General features: G+C 43.8%; 1 protein-coding gene across 1 annotated transcript; it reads right to left on the bottom strand.

Moving 5' to 3' along the window:
- Window positions 1-626: 626 nt before the first annotated feature.
- On the bottom strand, window positions 627-18687 carry LOC117364319 (sodium-coupled monocarboxylate transporter 1-like). The gene is made up of 2 exons (XM_033953408.1): window positions 17787-18687; window positions 627-676 (listed from the first exon to the last, which is right to left on the bottom strand). The coding sequence occupies exons 1-2, from the start codon at window positions 18135-18137 to the stop codon at window positions 647-649; spliced, it is 381 nt and encodes a 126-aa protein (XP_033809299.1). The 5' UTR covers window positions 18138-18687; the 3' UTR covers window positions 627-646.
- Window positions 18688-19131: the final 444 nt, after the last annotated feature.

Genomic DNA, 19131 nt, shown 5'->3' with positions numbered 1-19131 from the left:
TCAAAATTTGAGACCAGAACTGATCCGGCCCATGAAAAGAAGCGTCTTTACTGCTTTCCAGAAGGTCAGTAGGTTATCAGTTGCCATAATGGCAGGAGGGAGTTGATTCCATCATTTAGGTATGCTATAGAAATATGATTGCTTTCGGGCTTTCTCACGGTAGAGGCAGTTTTGCTGGAGGGTTGGAAAGTCTGAGTTCCCGTTGTGAATGGAGGGACCATTGGGAGTTTGTTCGCTACTTAGTCAGAACTGCTATTAATTTTCTGGTTTCATCGTGGATTGCGAAAAACAGCTGGCTATCTCCTGTGGTCTGAGAATATCAAGCGATATGTGACTAATATAAATAATAATAATAACAGTTTATATACCGCAGGACCGTGAAGTTCTATGCGGTTTACAATGATTAAAAGATGGTACAGAATGAGTGAACTTAACAGAGTTAAAAGCTTGTGGAGAAAGAGTTGTACGGGTCAGCTGCCTAGATACTTCAGGAACAGATATGGTTTTAGGCGTTTCCTGAATTCCCCATAAGTAGTAGGCGTAAGCAATTGTTCCAGATCTTTATCCCATAATGCTGCCTGATGTGAGAATAGGTGATGATGATGTCTTTTGAGTTTACATCCTCTAACTGGAGGGAAAACAAAGTTCAAATGTGAGCTTCTCTTATGTCTGTTGGCTGAGAAAGAGAAAAGGTCAGTTATATATTTAGGGGCTGGACCGAATAGTACCTTAAAGCAAAAACAACCAAACTTAAACTTCACACGTGCCTTCAAACAGATAGAAGCTTAGAAAACAAATGCCAAAATTTCACTCTATGCACTTTTATACGATTTCTGATTTCTGTAAGATTTGCCGGTAAACTCCATTGGAAATGCTAATAAAAATAGAGAATGAAAAATGAAGAACATGCAGTATTCACTTTCTTAATGATATCTCTGTGGATGAGAAATTGGGGGATGAGACATGAGATGTCTTGACATCAAGAAATGCAATTCATGATTTCTACGCTCTTCTGCTGAGTCACTGCTCTCAGATCTTCTCCGGTTTCATTTTCCTTCAGGTTATTGGGTTAATTTGTATTCACTCTCTGCATTTTCTCCCAGAGACTGCATGGTCATCAACAAATTTAGCCTCTGCATTGCGCAGGGATCTCTCTAGAGACCGCTGCTAAGAGCATTAACCCATAACAAACACAGTGCTGAAAGCCATACTAAGGTCGGATCCGTAGATTGAACAGCCCTGATAATATCTCCTGTACCCCTCCTAAGAATGACTTTCTCTCTGTCCCTTCCTCTCCACTGTTGTCAGACATCATTTTGAAAATGTACACTGAAAGGGCAGAACTGGCAGAGGATCTCACCTGCCCCATTTAAATCCTCAAATGAGGCAAGGGGTTGTTGGTTGGTACCGATTGGGCCTGGTTAAAATGGTGGCACTGATTTTTGGGCATCAGCAAACAGGGCAAAGGGTCTGCAGTAGGCTGCTTTGCATTTGTTACTGAGAAACAAAACAACAGGAAAAAATTTTAACAATTTTGTTCATAGTTCTTTCCTTTTGGGAACAAAAGGAAATAAAACACAGCATTTTGGCCCCAATTCTATAAATTAGGTACCGAAGAATGTGGTGCATGATGCCTGTCAGTCTTCAGTTAGGCACCATTTATAGAATCGTGCTTTATGTGCATTTATGTCACTTAAGTATTTAAATAATGTTAGGAAATTATTTTTCATGGAGAGGATGGTAGATGCCTGGAATGCCCTCCCGAGGGAGGTGGTGGAGAGGAAAACTATGATGGAATTCAAAAAAGCATGAGGGCCGGTACAGGAGGCAGTAAGCATCGGAGGAGAGCACAGGAGGGAGAGCGGGAAGCGGAGGAGAAGGCAGAAAGCAGTGAGAGAGGAGAGAAGGGAAGCGGAGGAGAAGGCAGGCAGCGTGGGGTAGCGGCGAGAGGGAGCTCCGCCCACCCCCAACGCATCACCACCAGCGCGCCCGGACTCCCCCTTAAAAGGAGGAGACCGCGGCAGTAGCTTCGGCCGGTGCAGGAGGCAGTAGGCACCGGAGGAGAGCACAGGAGGGAGAGCGGGAAGCGGAGGAGAAGGCAGAAAGCGGTGAGAGAGGAGAGAAGGGAAGCGGAGGAGAAGGCAGGCAGCGTGGGGTAGCGGCGAGAGGGAGCTAAGCCCACCCCCAACGCGCCACCACCAGCGCGCCCGGACTCCCTCTTAAAAGAGGAGACCGCGGCAGTAGCTTCGGCTGGTTCAGTAGGCACCGGAGTAGAGCCCAGGAGGGAGAGCGGGGAAACGGAGGAGAAGGTAGAAAGCGGTGAGAGAGGAGAGAAGGGAAGTGGAGGAGAAGGCAGGCAGCGTGGGGTAGCGGCGAGAGGGAGCTCCGCCCACCCACAATGCGTCACCACCAGCGTACCCAGACTCCCCCTTAAAAGGGGGGAGCCAACGGCGCGCAGCCATTCGGTGCGCGGAAAAGACAATGAAACTGAGGCAGTCTCCATCGAGGGCTATACATTTAGGCCCAGATTCTCTAAATGACGCTGGTTTTCAACTTTTCAGCAAGACTCGCACAGGCTCTTTACCGGAGCTCTCCCCATACAGACAATAGCTTGTTTGCGGTTTTAACTCATTCTTTCTTCATTTGGGACCCCTGATATAGGTGTGTTTTCTGAAACACGGACTGTGTCGGGTCCACTTGTTTGTTTTTAGGTGGTTTTTAACCACATTTTATCTATTGTTATCATAAACTTTGCCCGTCTGCAGTTTTCTTTGTTTTGCTTTTGCCTTCGTATTCCTGACTGCAGACCCTTGTTGGTTCTCCCCTTTGTTGTTTGCTGCTTTTTTAGGTGCCAGGAAGTGCCCAACTCAGTGAAAAATGCCATTTAAATGACATTTTAAACTGATTTTCAAGGCGCCTACCAGGGCCTAAATATTGGCACCAGAATCGTGCCTCCATAGACGCTTTACGTTGCCTAACGCCGTTATAGGCATGGCTAACACCAGAAGTGGCATTAGGTGCCTTAAAACGCCTATAGAGACGTGATTCACATCAAAGGCAGGTGCTGGAAATATAGGCCTGGGAAACCCTGGACTACATTCCCGCCGCCAACCTTTGCCAGAGGCGCAATTCTCTAACTGGTGCCATTGTGTGATTGATACGTAATCAGCAGCTGCTTTTTTTTTTAGAAACGATTTATCCAAACGAACAAGGAAAGCACATAGACAATGATAGGAAGTTTTTGTACATAAACCGGGAGCTAAGCCCAAATAACCATTATAAGCCAAACAGCAGGAGTCTCGGCGTTGGTTCTGACAACCCAGACGCGATATACAACCCTTCATCCTCCCCCCAACCCCTCCCCAAACCCACCTCCCTTAGCAAGGAACAGAAGGCAACAAAGGAACCGCTGATTTCTGTCATCTATTAGCAATTTGACTCTTTACCATGGAGGATGGGGACCAGACTGACAAAAAGGTTTTACTCCAGCTGACATAGATTCCCAAACCATTAAGAGATGGAATTTATTTCTCTAGCACCAGATGGTGGGTGGAGAGTCCTTTATCCAGTGATTTAGAATGCAAATCTTCCCCAGGATATTGTCCTTACTAAGGAGTAAATTATCCCCCACAGAATGCCCGCCCCCAAAAAAGCCCCTAGCTAGAAAAATAATCCCCTCAAGATGGCCCGGGAGGGCATATCCTACTAGGGACTGATGATACAAACAAATTTCTTGCCAGAAGGCACAAGTCTTTGGAAAAGACCAGAGACTGTGCGCTAAGGAGTTGTCCATCCAATTACATTTGAGGCATTTAGGCGTAGAAGCACACCCATAATGAAAAGTTTTTCAAGAAGCCGCCGACAACGGCACTAGTTAGAGAATCCCGGCCCTAGTCCAGCGATTTTCCATTTTTTTCATTCTGTCGGAAAAATACAGAACAAAAAATGTGGAAAAATCGCTGGACTAACCCTCTCTTCTACGAAACTGTGATAGCGCTGCTCGCAACGCTATCACAGTTTAATAGAAGAGGAGGTAAGAGTATAGCCCTCGATGGAGACTGCCCTTTGCTGGTTGGGCTGAGAACTCTTCAGTGGCCCCCTCGTAACAAGCAGAGTTTTTTTGAAAGAATATTATAGTTGTGTATTCTTGCATTCCAAGCAGGTAATCAAATAGACTTTCTGTTTGCACATTAACACTGTTTTTTATGTGTCTGAGGGATTTTAGAAATGACTGTAAGTGATATGTATGTAAAATGATGTGTGGTGGACACTTTTATGTTCAGGGCTGGAGTTTGTGTAGAAAATGTGTTTTATGTTATGCTCCCAGCCCTTGTGAGCATTTGGGTTTTGGATCTGACCTGGTCATTATATTAGCAGAGACACATAGACATCCATGCGCAGTGGAGGAGAAGCCTAATAATTAGAGCAGTGGGTTAAAAACCAGGGAACCCTGGTTCAGATCCATGTACAAGCTTACTTCCCCCTCCCCCTTTTATCATGCTGCGCTAGAGGATTTTAGCGCAAGCTGGAGTGGTAAATGCTCCGACACTCATAGAATTCCTATGAGCTTAGGAACACTTACCTCACCGGTCCACGCTAAAAACCTCTAGTGCAGCTTGATAAAAGCAGCCCTTAAATTGTGAGCCCTCCAGGGACAGAAAAATACTTAAAGGGCCCACAAATTAAATAGTGGGCCAGTAACAGTGGTTGAACTATGGAAGAGAGAATAGGTAGCAGGGGGGCGGGGATGGGGGGAGAGGGAGGATGTGAGGTAAGGTGGGTATGATAAGATTGGAGGAATGGGCATTGGATGTTGTTAGGAAAAAAAATCGAGAGATGATTGGTGAAATGGATGTGGCTTTTGATTGGTGGAGGGATGAGCGCGAGTTTAGGATTGTGAGAATGGAATGTTTAGTTATTGGTTTTTGGGGAGGAGAGTGCTGGCGAGTGGGGATAGTGAGTGAAGGGACGGGAGTAAAGAAAATTATGAATTTTGCCCTCCCACCCTGTCCTGTTAAAAAGGTGGTGGGTTGGTGTTTGGGTCTAGTTAGATTGATTTTTGCACTTCAGTTGTGGGTGTTCCTGATTTGATTATAGTTGTTACATAGTAGTGGGGGTGGTGGGGGAGGAGGTGGGTTTGTTCAGTTTTGGCGGAAATTGGGTATTCCAGGCGGTCAATGATTGGTTTATGGTATGTTTACAGGGATTGATGGAAGGGAAGCTACTTGTGTGTGACACCGCCACAGGTATTGGTGAGGCCGGGCGGCACCGCAGGTCTCATGGGGGAGGGGGCAAGGGTTGGATCAATGTGGGGGCTGTCAGCTAGGACGTTACCCACTAGCTGATATGGGTTTGGGTTTGCTGAAGATCGCTCTGGAAAAGTGAAATGTATATATATTCATGCTTTAATGTTATGGCATTGTTTGTTAAATAAAGCTGCGGCCAGAATTTATTTATCCACTAAGAGAAGTTTGAGGAGTATTTATTTCCTGGAGTTAATCTCGGGTATGAGCGATGAAAGTAATATGAATGCCAGTGTTACTATATCTGAATATGCACTGCTTTAATAGTTCTCAGGCTCGTAGGGGGTGTTATAAGAAATTAAATAAAAAAGTACCATGAATGTCCCTAATTCCTGACAGTCCCTCAGTCAGGGCAGCTGGACATCCATGTTTTGACCCCTCATAATATACCCAGACCACATACCTTTGCTGTAAGGATGTACTGCAGTTTTAGACCTCTGTATCCTAGCTTTATAAAATCATGATTTGAGTGTCCATGCAATATGGATGTCTAAACATGAATAGGGCTTTAAAAATAAGGGCCATAGACACCTCTGCATATTTCATAGACATTGAACCTGGTAATCTCAGATTAATAGATTCTAATCAGGAGCTTTAGTTACTTTGCGAAGCTATTCCTAATATTTCCACACTGTTATTGTAATATACAGAACTAGACTATTTTGAAAATTTATCTTGACTTCAGGCAGATCTTTCCATTATCAAACAGCATACATTTGTCATTGTGATTCGTATACTTCAGAGAAAAGAGTTAGCCTTCCTAAGGGCTATGGTTTATTACAGACATTATACGATATATCCTAAAGGTATATCAAGGCAGTGTACAGACCATATTTAATGTGAAAAAAATGCTATTCTTTAGAAGGGAAAGAGTGAAAATAAATCTTGTAAAGTTCAGTCACTCCAAAACAACGTGCAATAAGTCACAAAATTCAGTCCTTTGGCCTAAAACAATAAGAGGTTTGGTTTAAAACCAGTAAGAAGAAAAAATTTTCACCAGAGAATAGTTGCCAGAGGATATGGTAAGAGCAGTTAATGTAGCTGGTTTAAAAAAAAAGGTTTGGACAAGTTCCTGGAGGAAAAGTCCATAGTCTGCTGTTGAGACAGGCATGGGGGAAGCCACTGCTTGCCCTGGTTCAGTGGCATGGAATGGTGCTACTATTTAGGTTTTTGCCAGGCACTTATGACTTGGATTGGCCTCCTTGAAGATGGGATACTGGGTTAGATGGACCATTGGTCTGACCCAATAAGGTTTTTCTTATGTTCTTAAGTGTTCATTCAACCAGACAGGTAGAAACATCAGACTCCCACTAGTTTTACCACAGGTCTCATGAAGTAAGGGGGATTTAAAAGCACCCTTTGATTTAAGGAAGGAAAGTTTTATTTGAAGAGAAACTAGGGTTACCATATTTTTCTTGGTGAAATCCCGGATGCCTAGCCCCTCCCCATTCTACCCCAGACCTGCCCTGTTCTTCTTTGGCCTGCCCTGTACCACCCAAGCCACACCCCTTTCTACCTTTGGCCCCGCCCTGTTTCACCCCAAGCCTCACCACCAAAAGCCTTGTCTCATTATTCCTGACCTCCGAGTGTGTGTGAACACGTGTGACGTCATCCACGCATGCTCAGAGGTCCTCCACACACCGCCAGAGCTTTCTAAAACCCAGACAACTGCTGGGTTTTGGAAAGTCTGTCCAGGAACTTGGATAGTCCTCTAAAAAGAGGACATGTCTGGGTTTTCCCAGATGTCCGGTAACCCTAGGCTGGGAAATTCTAGAGAGAAGGTGCAATGCAGTAAAAGACACTATGCTAGGATAAACACAGCTTTGTGTAGCTGAACAATTGTTCTTCTATTTCACTGTACTTGAAAGAAGATTATGAAATACTTAGTATGAATGATATTGAAAATGGAACATAAGAACATAAGAATAGCTTTATTGGATCAGACTAATGGTCCATCGAGCCCAGTAGCCTGTTCTCACTGTGGCCAATCCAGGTCACTAGTACTTGGCCAAAACCCAAGGAGTAGCAACATTCCATGCTACCGATCCAGGGCAAGCAGTGGCTTCCCCCATGTCTGTCTCAATAACAGACAATGGACTTTTCTTCCAAGAACTTGTCCAAACTTTTCTTACAACCAGCTACGCTATCCACTCTTACTACATCTTCTGGCAACGCATTCCAGAGCTTAACTATTCTTTGAGTGAAAAAAAATTTCCTCCTATCGATTTTAAAAGTTTTTCCCTGTAACTTCGAGTGTCCCCTAGTCTTTGTAATTTTTGATGGAGTGAAAAATCGATCCACTTGTTCTACTCCACTCAGGATTTTGTAGACTTCAATCATATCTCCCCTCAGTCGTCTCTTTTCCAAGCTGAAGAGCCCTAACCGTTTTAGTCTTTCCTCATACGAGAGGAGTTCCATCCCCTTTATCATCTTGGTCGCTCTTCTTTGAACCTTTTCTAGCGCCACTATATCTTTCTTGAGATAAGGAGACCAGAATTGAACGCAATATTCCAAATGAGGTCGCACCATGGAGCGATACAGAGGCATTATGACATTCTTAGTCTTGTTAAACTATCCCCTTTTTAAAATCATTCCTAGCATCCTTCTCAAAACTGAATCAATAATTTGAGCCAATCATTATCTATGTAGAGAAACAGCAGCTAGGCACAGAGGAATAAGAAGAAATCACAGGGCGTTGAGGTTAGGAGGAGGAATGGGCGAAGAAACCAGGTAGGCAACACTTAAAACGAAGTCATGAAGAGTAAGTACCAAATGGTTACAGGCAAGGAACCTCTGCCAAAAACATTAGTCAGATCAAAAGAGTTGGGGGGGAGGGGGGAAAGCTTTATGTCCTTATCTGTGTCTATTAAGGGCTGACTTATAAAAAAGGAATCCATTCAGTTTAAATCAGGAAATAGAATGGATGTCTGAGCCCTGATTCGCTGCTGTTACATCATCAAGTCATGTCGCTTGAATGAGGGAGGTTTAAATAAACATTAAAATAATCCGCGGCCATCTCGATTAGGAGAAGCCAACAAATGGTTTGTAAAGCATTTCAAGGGGGAATTATTGTCCAGAAAGTTTGTTATGGATGATTCTTAGACCTTTTAATATGATATATAAATTAATTTTATTGAGCAGCATATAAAATGATTTTAATTATATTGTAGGGGACTTTTTCTTGAAACATGTCGGAGTGACAGTCTCTTCCCGATATAAGGGCTACTGCTGGACAGGGGGAGCAGGCAAGGGGTAGTGGTGGACAGCTGAGGAAAGAGAGAAACAGAAAGAAAGAAAGACAGACACACCCGTTAATGTAATACCATTAATTCTAGCACCCGCTAATGTAACGGGCTTAAAGGCTAGTACGTTTATAAAAAAGGAAAGCACCCACACTCAAATCCTAAACACAAGCAACAAATTAGAAAGCAGATTTCCTCTGACCTTGGAAACTACTACTTTTTTTTTTTTTATAAATCTTTATTAATTTTCAATTTGAGAACAGTGCAATAAAATATACATACAATTAACATCACAAACAGCCTTTACAATCGATCAAAGAATGCTACAAAGTATTATCCCCCTCTCCCTCCCTCCCATCCTTCCTGGATCTGCAAATCAAAAAAGAAAAATAAAAGCATAATCCAACTAATCAGAGTTAACAAAATTCGTCAATGGACCCCATGTTAATTTACATAGTTTATTATGACATGATAGTTCTTAATTCATTTTTTCATATTTATAACATAAACATAAAGTTTCCCACCAAAAGGAAAAATTAAGTCTATCCCAATTTTTCCAGTTCTTGGTAACCATTTGCATGGCTATCCCAGTCATAATGATAAAGAGTCTGCTTTTATATCTTTCTAACTGAGGTTTAGTTGATAACAATGTCTCACAGATGACCACCTCATAGGACAACGGAATCGAAAACTCTAGTATCAAATTAATTTGTCCCCATATTGATTTCCAAAAGTTGAGTATCAAAGGACAATAGAATAACAAATGATCCCGTGTCCCTATTTCAAGATGACAATGCCAGCATCTATTAGACTTTGAACTATCTAACTGGGGTCAAAAAAACCTCTATGTGACAAAAAGAACCAGGTTTGTCTCATAGATGCTGACGCTGGAAATTACTACTAGGGAGCCCCCAGCGCCTTAAAGTCATGCACCCAGAAATGCCACTCAGTCAACACACCTACGGCACCTAATCTCACCAGATGCTACTTAGAACGACCTCCCCCGACGTCAGAGATGACAGGGAATTGCAGGGGAAGGGGGTGAAGTGAAGGCCGTGTTCCCTCCGGGCAGCCACCATGTTACTAGTGGCATGCTCGGAGGGCCATCGCTGGCATTCCTTATCATTTCTGTAGAGCTGCTATACTTACGCAGCTCTGTATATAATATGTAAGAGACTGCTTTTCTGCCCCTTTGAATCCTGCAGAACAGGGCTAAATTATAAGACTGCAAGAGTCCACCTGCGCATTGTAGAAAGGAGGGGCAACAAAAGTTGTAGGCGATGCCTCTTCATTAGACCAACTCAATCGGGAAGCAGGCTGGCTCTTGAAATCAGCTGCGCATGCCAATTTGCAAGCACAACTTAAGAATTTGGGGAGGGGGGTGCACACATTGAAGCACATGTGCTTTAGCTACACAGTTGTTGGACAATACACAGAACTGCATTTTGCACGGGTAAATCCCAGCACACCTGTGACAAACACACGGACACTGGCAAGTATATTCATTGCATTCCTCCTTTAATTATAATTTGCAAGGGAAAATTTGGGGCTGGATAATGCAAGTGTTCCCTAAGAAAACAAAAGCACGCATTTAAGTCGCTGTAGTGTGCCGCAGTGAGATTCCCAGTGTGCTGCGAAACACCGGCGAGGCAAAGAAGCACTGGCTGACATCCTGTAGGCATTGAGCCAGCGTCTCTCCTCCTTGCTGGTTCCTCTCCTCCTCCAGTTCCCCCCCCCCCCACCTCCACTGGTGGCTCAGTGGGAGAGTTCTGCTCTGGGGGGTGGTGACCTGCTGGCAGAAGGGGGAAGTTGGGGGGGTTCCGGTAGGAGAGAGTGGGCATCTCCCCTGCCTATCGTGGTTTGGGGGGGGGGGGGTGTTTCGGGTTTCCTGTAGGAGGGAGTGGGTATCCCTCCTGCTGGGGAGTGCTTCGGAGGGGTTGCTGACAGGAGGAATTGGGTACTCCTCCTCCTGGGGGATGCTTTGTGGGGGAGCGATGCTTGAGGGGACAGCAGGAGGGAGTGAGCATCCCTCCTGCCACACAACTTCGCGGGGAGCGATTTCTCTGCCACAGCTGCTCTACTGATTGTGGCAGGGAGATTTCCTTGCCACAATCAGTCAGAGGCCGCTTCTATTTGAAATGGACACCAGCATTTTGCTGACCTACATTTCAGGTGTCTTTCACGGCCCTAGGGAAACATCTAGGACTACTGAAGCTTGCCCAAGGCCATTTCCGGGCGAAACCACACCCACACCCTGCCTTGGTGAGCTTAAGCATCCCTAGGTGTCTCCCTAGGCTCATGAAAATGCCTTCAGAGTAGGCGACCTGCCTCGGGTAGTTTTTTTTTCTAAAAGCGTGCATCCTGATTGTCTGGTTAGACAGCGGTAGGATGCCCACCACTGCCTACAATTGGGATGCTGTTTATAGAATTTGCCCCTAAAAGCCCTGCTAGCCCTGCACACTTTGCTGCATTAGCTCTATGATTGTAAGCCATCTGTTAACGTTCCCCAAGAGACTGGTAATTCCACATCCCCTACTGCTGGTTATGAACATAAAGTGGAGTGGCCTAGTGGTTAGGACTGCAGTCTCAGCACCCTGAGGTTGCAGGTTCAAGCCCAGTGTTGCTCCTTGTAACCCTGGGCATTTCACTTAACACTCTTGCCCCAGGTGCATTAGTCAGATTGTGAGCCCACCAGGACACATAGGGAGAAGTACCTGAATGTAAACCACTTAGGCTATAAGTGATCTATAAATAAAGATTTCTGTGGCTGAATAAGTGGCTTTGCAAAATAGCTTCAAAGGAACCATGACAGTGATTACGTGACTGGGAATGTGTGAAGGAAGTGGGACACCTTGATGAGATGGTGGGCTTAGATGAAGCCAAGATGTTGCAGTAAATTAAGAACACTGTTTCTTTTGTTTATCTTTCATGTGATCCTTGGTCTCCTCTTCCTCATATATTAACTCATGAGTTAAGCGTGTGATTGAACTATCAGTGCCTTTAGTCAAAACTGAAGATCTTAAACAAAGAAAGTATTCTATGGCAAACAGGATAAAGTTCAAACCAACACCGAAGGAATACATCACTTTCTATTAAAGCCTTCCCAGCGTATAAACAAAGACTAATTAATGCTCTGTTGTGGTTGGAAAGACAGAGGAATTGAGAAAAAAAAAGATACTTATCTGTCAGTAATCTACCTAGTCCCAGTCAATGGATAAGAACATAAGAAGCGCCATCTCCGGATCAGACCTTCGGTCCATCAAGTCCGGCGATCCGCACACGCTGAGGCCCTGCCAGGTGTACACCTGGCATAATTCTTAGTCAAAAATATCCAAAAAATCAAGAAAAGGATGCCCAAAATAAATCACAAAAAATTGCACCCTCCAAAATACAGGACAAAAAAGTCACCTTTCTTTACAAAAAGGGAGAAGAGACCTCAGTGTCTAATAGGGGCTCTTTAAGCTTCCCATATAGACAGGCTAGTTTTAAACAGAATTTAATCCTAGCAGACACATCCTTGGTCAGAAAAACTCCCAATTAGTAAGTGAACCTCTATTCTAATTTTCTAATAGTTTTATATATTTTCTTATAATTTTATATATTTTTTTAAACTTTTCTTCAAACAACAATTGTCAAAAATAGAAGTCACTTATATTTTGGAAGAATGTTTTGACTGATAGCTTTTTTCCATAGAGCAGATTTTCCTGCTTGCTTTACTCCAGGACTACACCTGAATATTGAAGTGCTCAGATAAGTGACTTCTATTTTTGACAATTGTTGTTTGAAGAAAAGTTTAAAAAAATATATAAAACTATAAGAAAATATATAAAACTATTAGAAAATTAGAATAGAGGTTCACTTACTAATTGGGAGTTTTTCTGACCAAGGATGTGTCTGCTAGGATTAAATTCTGTTTAAAACTAGCCTGTCTACATGGGAAGCTTAAAGAGCCCCTATTAGACACTGAGGTCTTTTCTCCCTTTTTGTAAAGAAAGGTGACTTTTTTGTCCTGTATTTTGGAGGGTGCAATTTTTTGTGATAATTCTTAGTCACCCATATCCTTCTATGCCTCTCATAAGGAGATGAATCAAGATTTCTAGCATATAACACTTCAGGTGGCTATTTCTTAACTATCAATTCAATAGAAATAGGAACTTCTTCCTTATTTCAAGTAGCAACCTGTTTAGTCAATTATTAGTCCCTCAGCGTCACCACTCAGAACTCAAACATATCACCGTTCTGAGCTTTACGTGACAAATTGTCACTGGGTCTAGTTTTTCTAATCTTTAACTTTTACAGAGCTTTATATATTTAAATATTTATGACTTTCTTATAATTTTCAATGTAGTTCGACTTATTTTGCTTAGCTTTAATGTAGTTTTCTCTAGTAGAGATGTTTTTTAATCAGGCAGGGTGACATAGCCGACATGTTTTGCGGGAAATCGCTTTATCAAGGCACCACCCCTTTAACACTATCGATAGTAGGTGTCAAAGTAGAACAAAAAGGCAACCAACAGCGAATAAATAATGTGCCCTATTTAGAGTCCATGTCAGAAATAGCCTGACGCTCATACCCTGCCAAGTGGATTATTTGGGTCCGCCAATGTGACACTGTGCGAGTATGCGGAGTCAGCCAACATTGAAGAATAGTTTTAAGTCCCATAAAAATAGTTTTTTGAACAAAGGCAGCAGTGCCTGCATATATTTTCATATTTATTTGGTGTTTGTATTACTATAAGCATGGCATTGTATTAATACTTATTTATTTGATATATGTTGTATTTTAATTAATATATTTTTAACATTTTTATGTTATTTATTTAATTGCATATATATTAATTTTATTTATGAACTAGTATTTAAGCCCGTTAGATTAACGGGTGCTAGAATAGATGCATCTGTCTGTCTGTCTTTCGTTATTTCTGTCTCTCTCTCCTTGGCCGCTATCTGTCTGTCTTTTTTTCTGTCTATCTCTCTCCTTGGCCGCTGTCTGTCTGTTTCTTGTGCCCATTCTCCCACCTACCTGTCTTTCTGTATGTGTATCTTTATTTCTGTCTGTCTATCTCCCTGCCCCCTGCCTGTCTTTTTATCGTGCCCCTTCTCCCATCTACCTATCTTTCTGTATGTGTGTTTTTATTTCTGTCTGTCTGTCTATCTCCCTGCCCCTTGCCTCTCTTTTTATCATGCCCCTTTTCCCACCTACCTGTCTTTCTGTGTCTGTGTCTTTATTTCTGTCTGTCTATCTATCTCAGTGCCACCTGCCTGTCTTTTTATCATGGCCCTTTTGCCTCTCCTTCAGGAACAGGCCAGATCTCCCACCATGTTTTTCACAGTTTCACCATATTCACGATTGTTTTTAATAGTTTTAATAGATGGTTTATAGTTGTCTTTTATTTTATTTTACCGTTGTTTTAACACACATCCAGGGGAGGGTGGGAGGGGGGGATATCTCTTGTTTGGTTTTGTTCCCTGATAGAAAAATTGGAAGGGAGAGGGGGTTTTATTTTTCTGTATTATTATTGATTGATTATAAGTGCTTATTATGATTGTTATTATATGTATGTATATTGTTTTGCACTTTTCTTAGCTTTGAAAAATTAATAAACATTAAAAAGAAAACAGCGAATAACATATGAAAAAGTTATTTGCGGTTTTTCTCTATTTGCGGTTCTGTTAATCCCCTATCGCAGCGAATACGGAGGGAGAAGTGTATTATTATTGTGATCTTAAATGTGGTTCTCTTCCCTTTTCCAGGGCCTTCCTCCTTTAATAGTGGTCTAAGGAAGATAGTATATAATTTTGAGTTTAATGTGAGATGTTTTCCTTTTCTAGAATTCTATAAGCATCAGAGCTGGCATTAAAAACCGCACTACAGTTTTGTAAAAGGGGGTGGAGGATAAGTTAGGCAGTGGTAGGACACCTACCGCTGCCTAACCTATGGCTCTGTTATCAGAATCAGGCCCTAAGTGACCACCTATGATGCCCATCCACACTTTGAATAAAAGCACAACAATAATTTTCCAACACCTGCCAATGGACTTTATTAAAAAGTATATTAAAAAATCAACATAGCAATCCATATAAAAACCTTAAGGACCTAGTCCGCTGGGAGTGTTAAGAACATAAGAATTGCCGCTGCTGAGTCAGACCAGCGGTCCGCTCACGCGGCGACCCCCAGGTCAAAGACCAGTGCTCTATATGAGTCCAGCCTCACCTGCGTACGTTCCAGTTTAGCAGGAACTTGTCCAACTTTGTCTTGAATCCCTGGAGGGTGTTTTCCCCTATAACAGACTCCGAAAGAGCGTCCAGCTTTCTACCACTCTCTGGATGAAGAAGAATTTCCTTACGTTTGTACAGAATCTATCCCCTTTCAACTTTAGAGAGTGCCCTCTCGTTCTCCCTACCTTGAAGACGGTGAACAACCTGTCCTTATCTACTAAGTCTATCCCCTTCAGTACCTTGAATGTTTCGATCATGTCCCCTCTCAATCTCCTCTGTTCGAGGGAGAAGAGCCCCAGTTTCTCTAATCTTTCGCTGTACGGCAGCTCCTCCAACCCCCTAACCATCTTAGTCGCTCTTCTATGGATCCTTTCAAGTAGTACCGTGTCCTTCCAACATGGTCCCTGCTAGTCCTAGGGTAGAAGATACATGGAAAATCGAAACAATCCAAAAGTACAAATGTGTAGAAGTTCCATTTGGTTTTCGCAGTGTGTCTCATGTGGAGCTTCTACGCATTTGTACTTTTGGATTGTCTTTTCCACCTATCTTTCATCCTAGGACTAGCAGGGACCATGTTGGGTGTAATGCTCCTAGCAGAATAGGTCCTTAAGGTTTTTATGTGGATTGCTATGTTGATTTTTTAAAATATACTTTTTAATAAAGTCCATTTCAAGAACATTGGGCTAGATTCACTAAGCCCACTGATCAAATCCTGACCACCGATTTCCCTCCTACCCAATTCATTAACCTCGTGGCCGATCATCCTCCCATCCGATCCATGCATGCAAATGAGGGGAAACGGCATGCAAAGTAGGCAGGCAGCGAGTCACTAAACAAAATCTGGAACACCGACTGGGCTGGCCGATCAACAAAGAAGAGACTGCTGGGGACCAGTCGCTCACGTCCTTTCTGACTGTGCTCGCCTGCTCTCTGCTGCCCTGCTCTCTGCTCGCCTGCTTTCTCCGCCGATTCTTCGCTCTCTGCCACCCTGATAACTTCTGCTCTCTGCCCCGATTCTCCACTCTCTCCCGTCCTGCTCACAACTACTGCTCTCTGTTCTGATTCTCTGCTCTCTGCCGCCCTGATAACTCCTGCTCTCTGCCCCGACTGCCCTTTCCCGTAGTGCGAGCCTGTGGTTTTAACCTGCGGGTTTAAAGGGGGTTAAAACCACAGGCTTGCGAAAAAGTTTTTTTTTTTTAAACGTTTTCTTTACAGCTCTGCTGGGCACAGAGGACCAGCGCATGTGCAGACCATCTACAGTGGGAAGGGGCAGGTGATCCCATCCTGGTTCAGTCTGTTCCATATTTCTAATGAAGGCAAAAAGAAACAAGGAGCCAAATCCCCACACAAAATCCAAAAAGTGGGGATGGAACTGCAAAGGACAAATAAAGCTCGATTAGAAGAGGAATTTCTCCAATCAGTTTTTATTCATGCAAAACAAATTGGCTCGACATGGTCCTGTGTCGGCTCAGATGGTCACTTAAAATACTATTGAATGTTTTCTTAAACGCCACTTACCACTAAACTAAACTAAGCCTTAGGTTTATATACCGCATCTTCTCCACTGAAGTGGAGCTCGACACAGTTTACAGAGTTTAAAAAATATGGGAAGAGAGAAGAGAAAGAGTTTACAAATCATAAAAAGAGGGGATGTAATCAGGAGAAGAGATTATTATATGCTAGAGAAAAACCAGGTTACAAATTGTTACAGAGATTCCTGCACAGAAAACTGAGCATCGCTGACCTGCACTAGAGAATGACACGGGGACAAATTTTTCCCTGTCCCCGCGGGAACTCATTTCTCCATCCCTGTGAGTTCTTTTCCTGCCCCTGCCCCATTCCTGCAAGCTCTGCCCTCATCTGCACAAGCCTCAAACACTGTCAAATCATGTGTTCGAGGCTTGTGCGGTTCAGGCAGAGCTTACAGGAATGGGGCAGGGACAGGGTGAGGGACAAAACTCATGGGGATGGGACAGGGAAATTGAGTTCCTGTGGGAACGGGGACAAATTTGTCCCCGTGTCATTCTCTAAGTCCTGCACTAACCTGATAACAAAATTACACCAAGCTTTTCACCTAAACAAACAAGAGCGATGGGGCTGAGGTTAATCCAAGAAGAAACAAAAATAATCGTTATGAGATACTTAAACAGAAATAACAGGATGGAGAGAGGAATACGGTGGCATGGAACTGAAAAATCAAGGCAAACTCAACAAGTTGGGAGTTGTGTAAATTGCAAAAGATGGCAGAGTGGGAAAGCAATCTTACGAACAACCAGCACTCGCCCTCATTCCCCAACAGAACAGAGATATTACGGTACTTTGTAATGGAAAGCGGCAGGTGAGGTAAGCAAAGTAAGAATCTATTATCACCAATTGCTGGTTACAAAAGCTCATATTTTGAGTACTTTTTAGGAAGTACCAAAACCAAACATTTTTTTTTGAAGTAATACAAGGATCCCATATTGGATTATTGAAGCCAGAATTTAGGAAGTCTTCTTGTTGATGACTTTCAAACCTTTCAAAGTATAAAGGTTTCTTGTTTTTAATCCCCCAGTGTTGAGGTAGCATGTAGGGTGTCAGGTCAAAAGCGTGCCAGGACAAAGGCGCGTCCAGACAATTGAGCGCAGCGTGCGCCGCCGTGCCGCTCTAAATTACTGTTTTTAGCGCTCCGACGAGGGGGCGTGGGGGGGAACCCCCCCACTTTACTTAATAGACATCACGCCGCATTGTGTGGGGGGTTGTAACCCCCCACATTTTACTGAAAACTTAACTTTTTCCCTGTTTTTAGGGAAAAAGTTCAGTTTACAGTAAAATGTGGAGGGTTACAACCCCCCAAACCCCCCATAACGCCGGCACGATGTCTATTAAGTAAACTGGGGGGGTTCCCAATAAAAACCCCCGTTGGAGCCCCTAAAAACTGTAGTTTAGAGCGGTGCGGCGGCGCACGCTGCGCTCAATTGTCTGGGCGCGCCTTTGTCTTTCGCGCCATTGTCTATGAACCAGCATGTAGAAGGCCTCTTACCTCATAGGTGCTGGTGATTCCCAGTCGGTAGAAGACGGGGAGGAAGATCTCCGAGCAAGCCAAGACCACCAGCGCGTATGTAAAGGCAAAGATGGTAAACATGGCCCCAAATCGATAGACCTCCGAGGGGGTGCCCAGCACGGTGACCGCAGACATGAAGCTGGCGGTGAGCGATAATGCCACCGGGACAGCGGTCATGCTTCGACCTCCCATCAGGAACTCCTTGGATGTTTTCTGGCCGCCCCCAGCAAACGCATAATAAATACCGATGACAGCGGAGATGAGTAGCATCCCGGCGAAGATCACGTAGTCCCAGACCGCGAAGGATCCGATGATCCGGGAGGAGCTCATCTCTCTTGTGCAGAGGCGATCTGGGAGGGGAGATCAGAGTGTGGACAAAGAGAGAAACAGATCCCCCCCCCCCCAACTGGGTGATCAGTGATCGGGCACAGAGCTTAAGAGAGAGAGAGTGAAGAAAAGTATAAAACCCAATATAAAAAGTAAACTGCACTTGCACTTTTCAGGTTTTTTAGTCTGATCAGCCAAATCTGGACGTTTTCTCTCATGCCTGGTTGAACAGTTGGACGTGTACTCGGAGCTATGCCAGAGGAATTGGGAGACTGCTGGAGTCCTGCCCCATCTACATAAAATTCAGCAACCGGTGGCCAGCAGGCTCTCTGTCCTCCCTAAGATCCACCTGGGTCTCCTTTCTATCCTCTTCAAGTTATTTCTGGGATCCGGTCGTGTCTATTCTCCCTGGTTGGGCTACGTTGAACAGGCTAGGACTGTACGGTCCGCAGAGCCGTTTTAACTCCTGAGTCGCTGTCCAGCTCCACCGGTGCTGACACCAGTTCTCTGCAGGGTCAGCTGTGTGACTTGGCTACAGTTCTACAGCCGCCTCTTTATAGTGGGAGTTGGTGACGTGAAGAGTTTTCAGGAAAAAGAAAAAAGGAGTTGATCTAGCCACAGAAAAGGAGCAGCAGCCAGTCCAGGAAACCTGTCGAGAGAAGTATAATGCTACCTGCCCTGTCAGTCAAAGAGGGCGTCTGAAGGCAGAAGCTGCTCTGTCACCTCCTCAATCACGACACACAACACTTATTTACACTATCTATCAAGATCGATGTATTATGGTCTCAGGCAAAAAGAACCATAAAACTCATCACTGATCTCCTCGGAAACTAGTCCTTATGGAACAGCACTTGTGGCTTTAGTGGACTCACTGGGCTCCTTATTTTCACCAAAGCTTGACTCCAGAAGACTTGAAACAGTTGCCGCCTCTATAGTAACAGGTGTCAAATGAGGTCCATCAATTTGTGATTGAATCTTGCTGCTTAATTGAGAGAGA

This window comes from Geotrypetes seraphini, chromosome 7 (genome assembly GCF_902459505.1).
Source record: "Geotrypetes seraphini chromosome 7, aGeoSer1.1, whole genome shotgun sequence".
NCBI lineage: Eukaryota > Metazoa > Chordata > Amphibia > Gymnophiona > Dermophiidae > Geotrypetes > Geotrypetes seraphini.
This window is presented reverse-complemented; position numbering and strand designations above follow the sequence as displayed.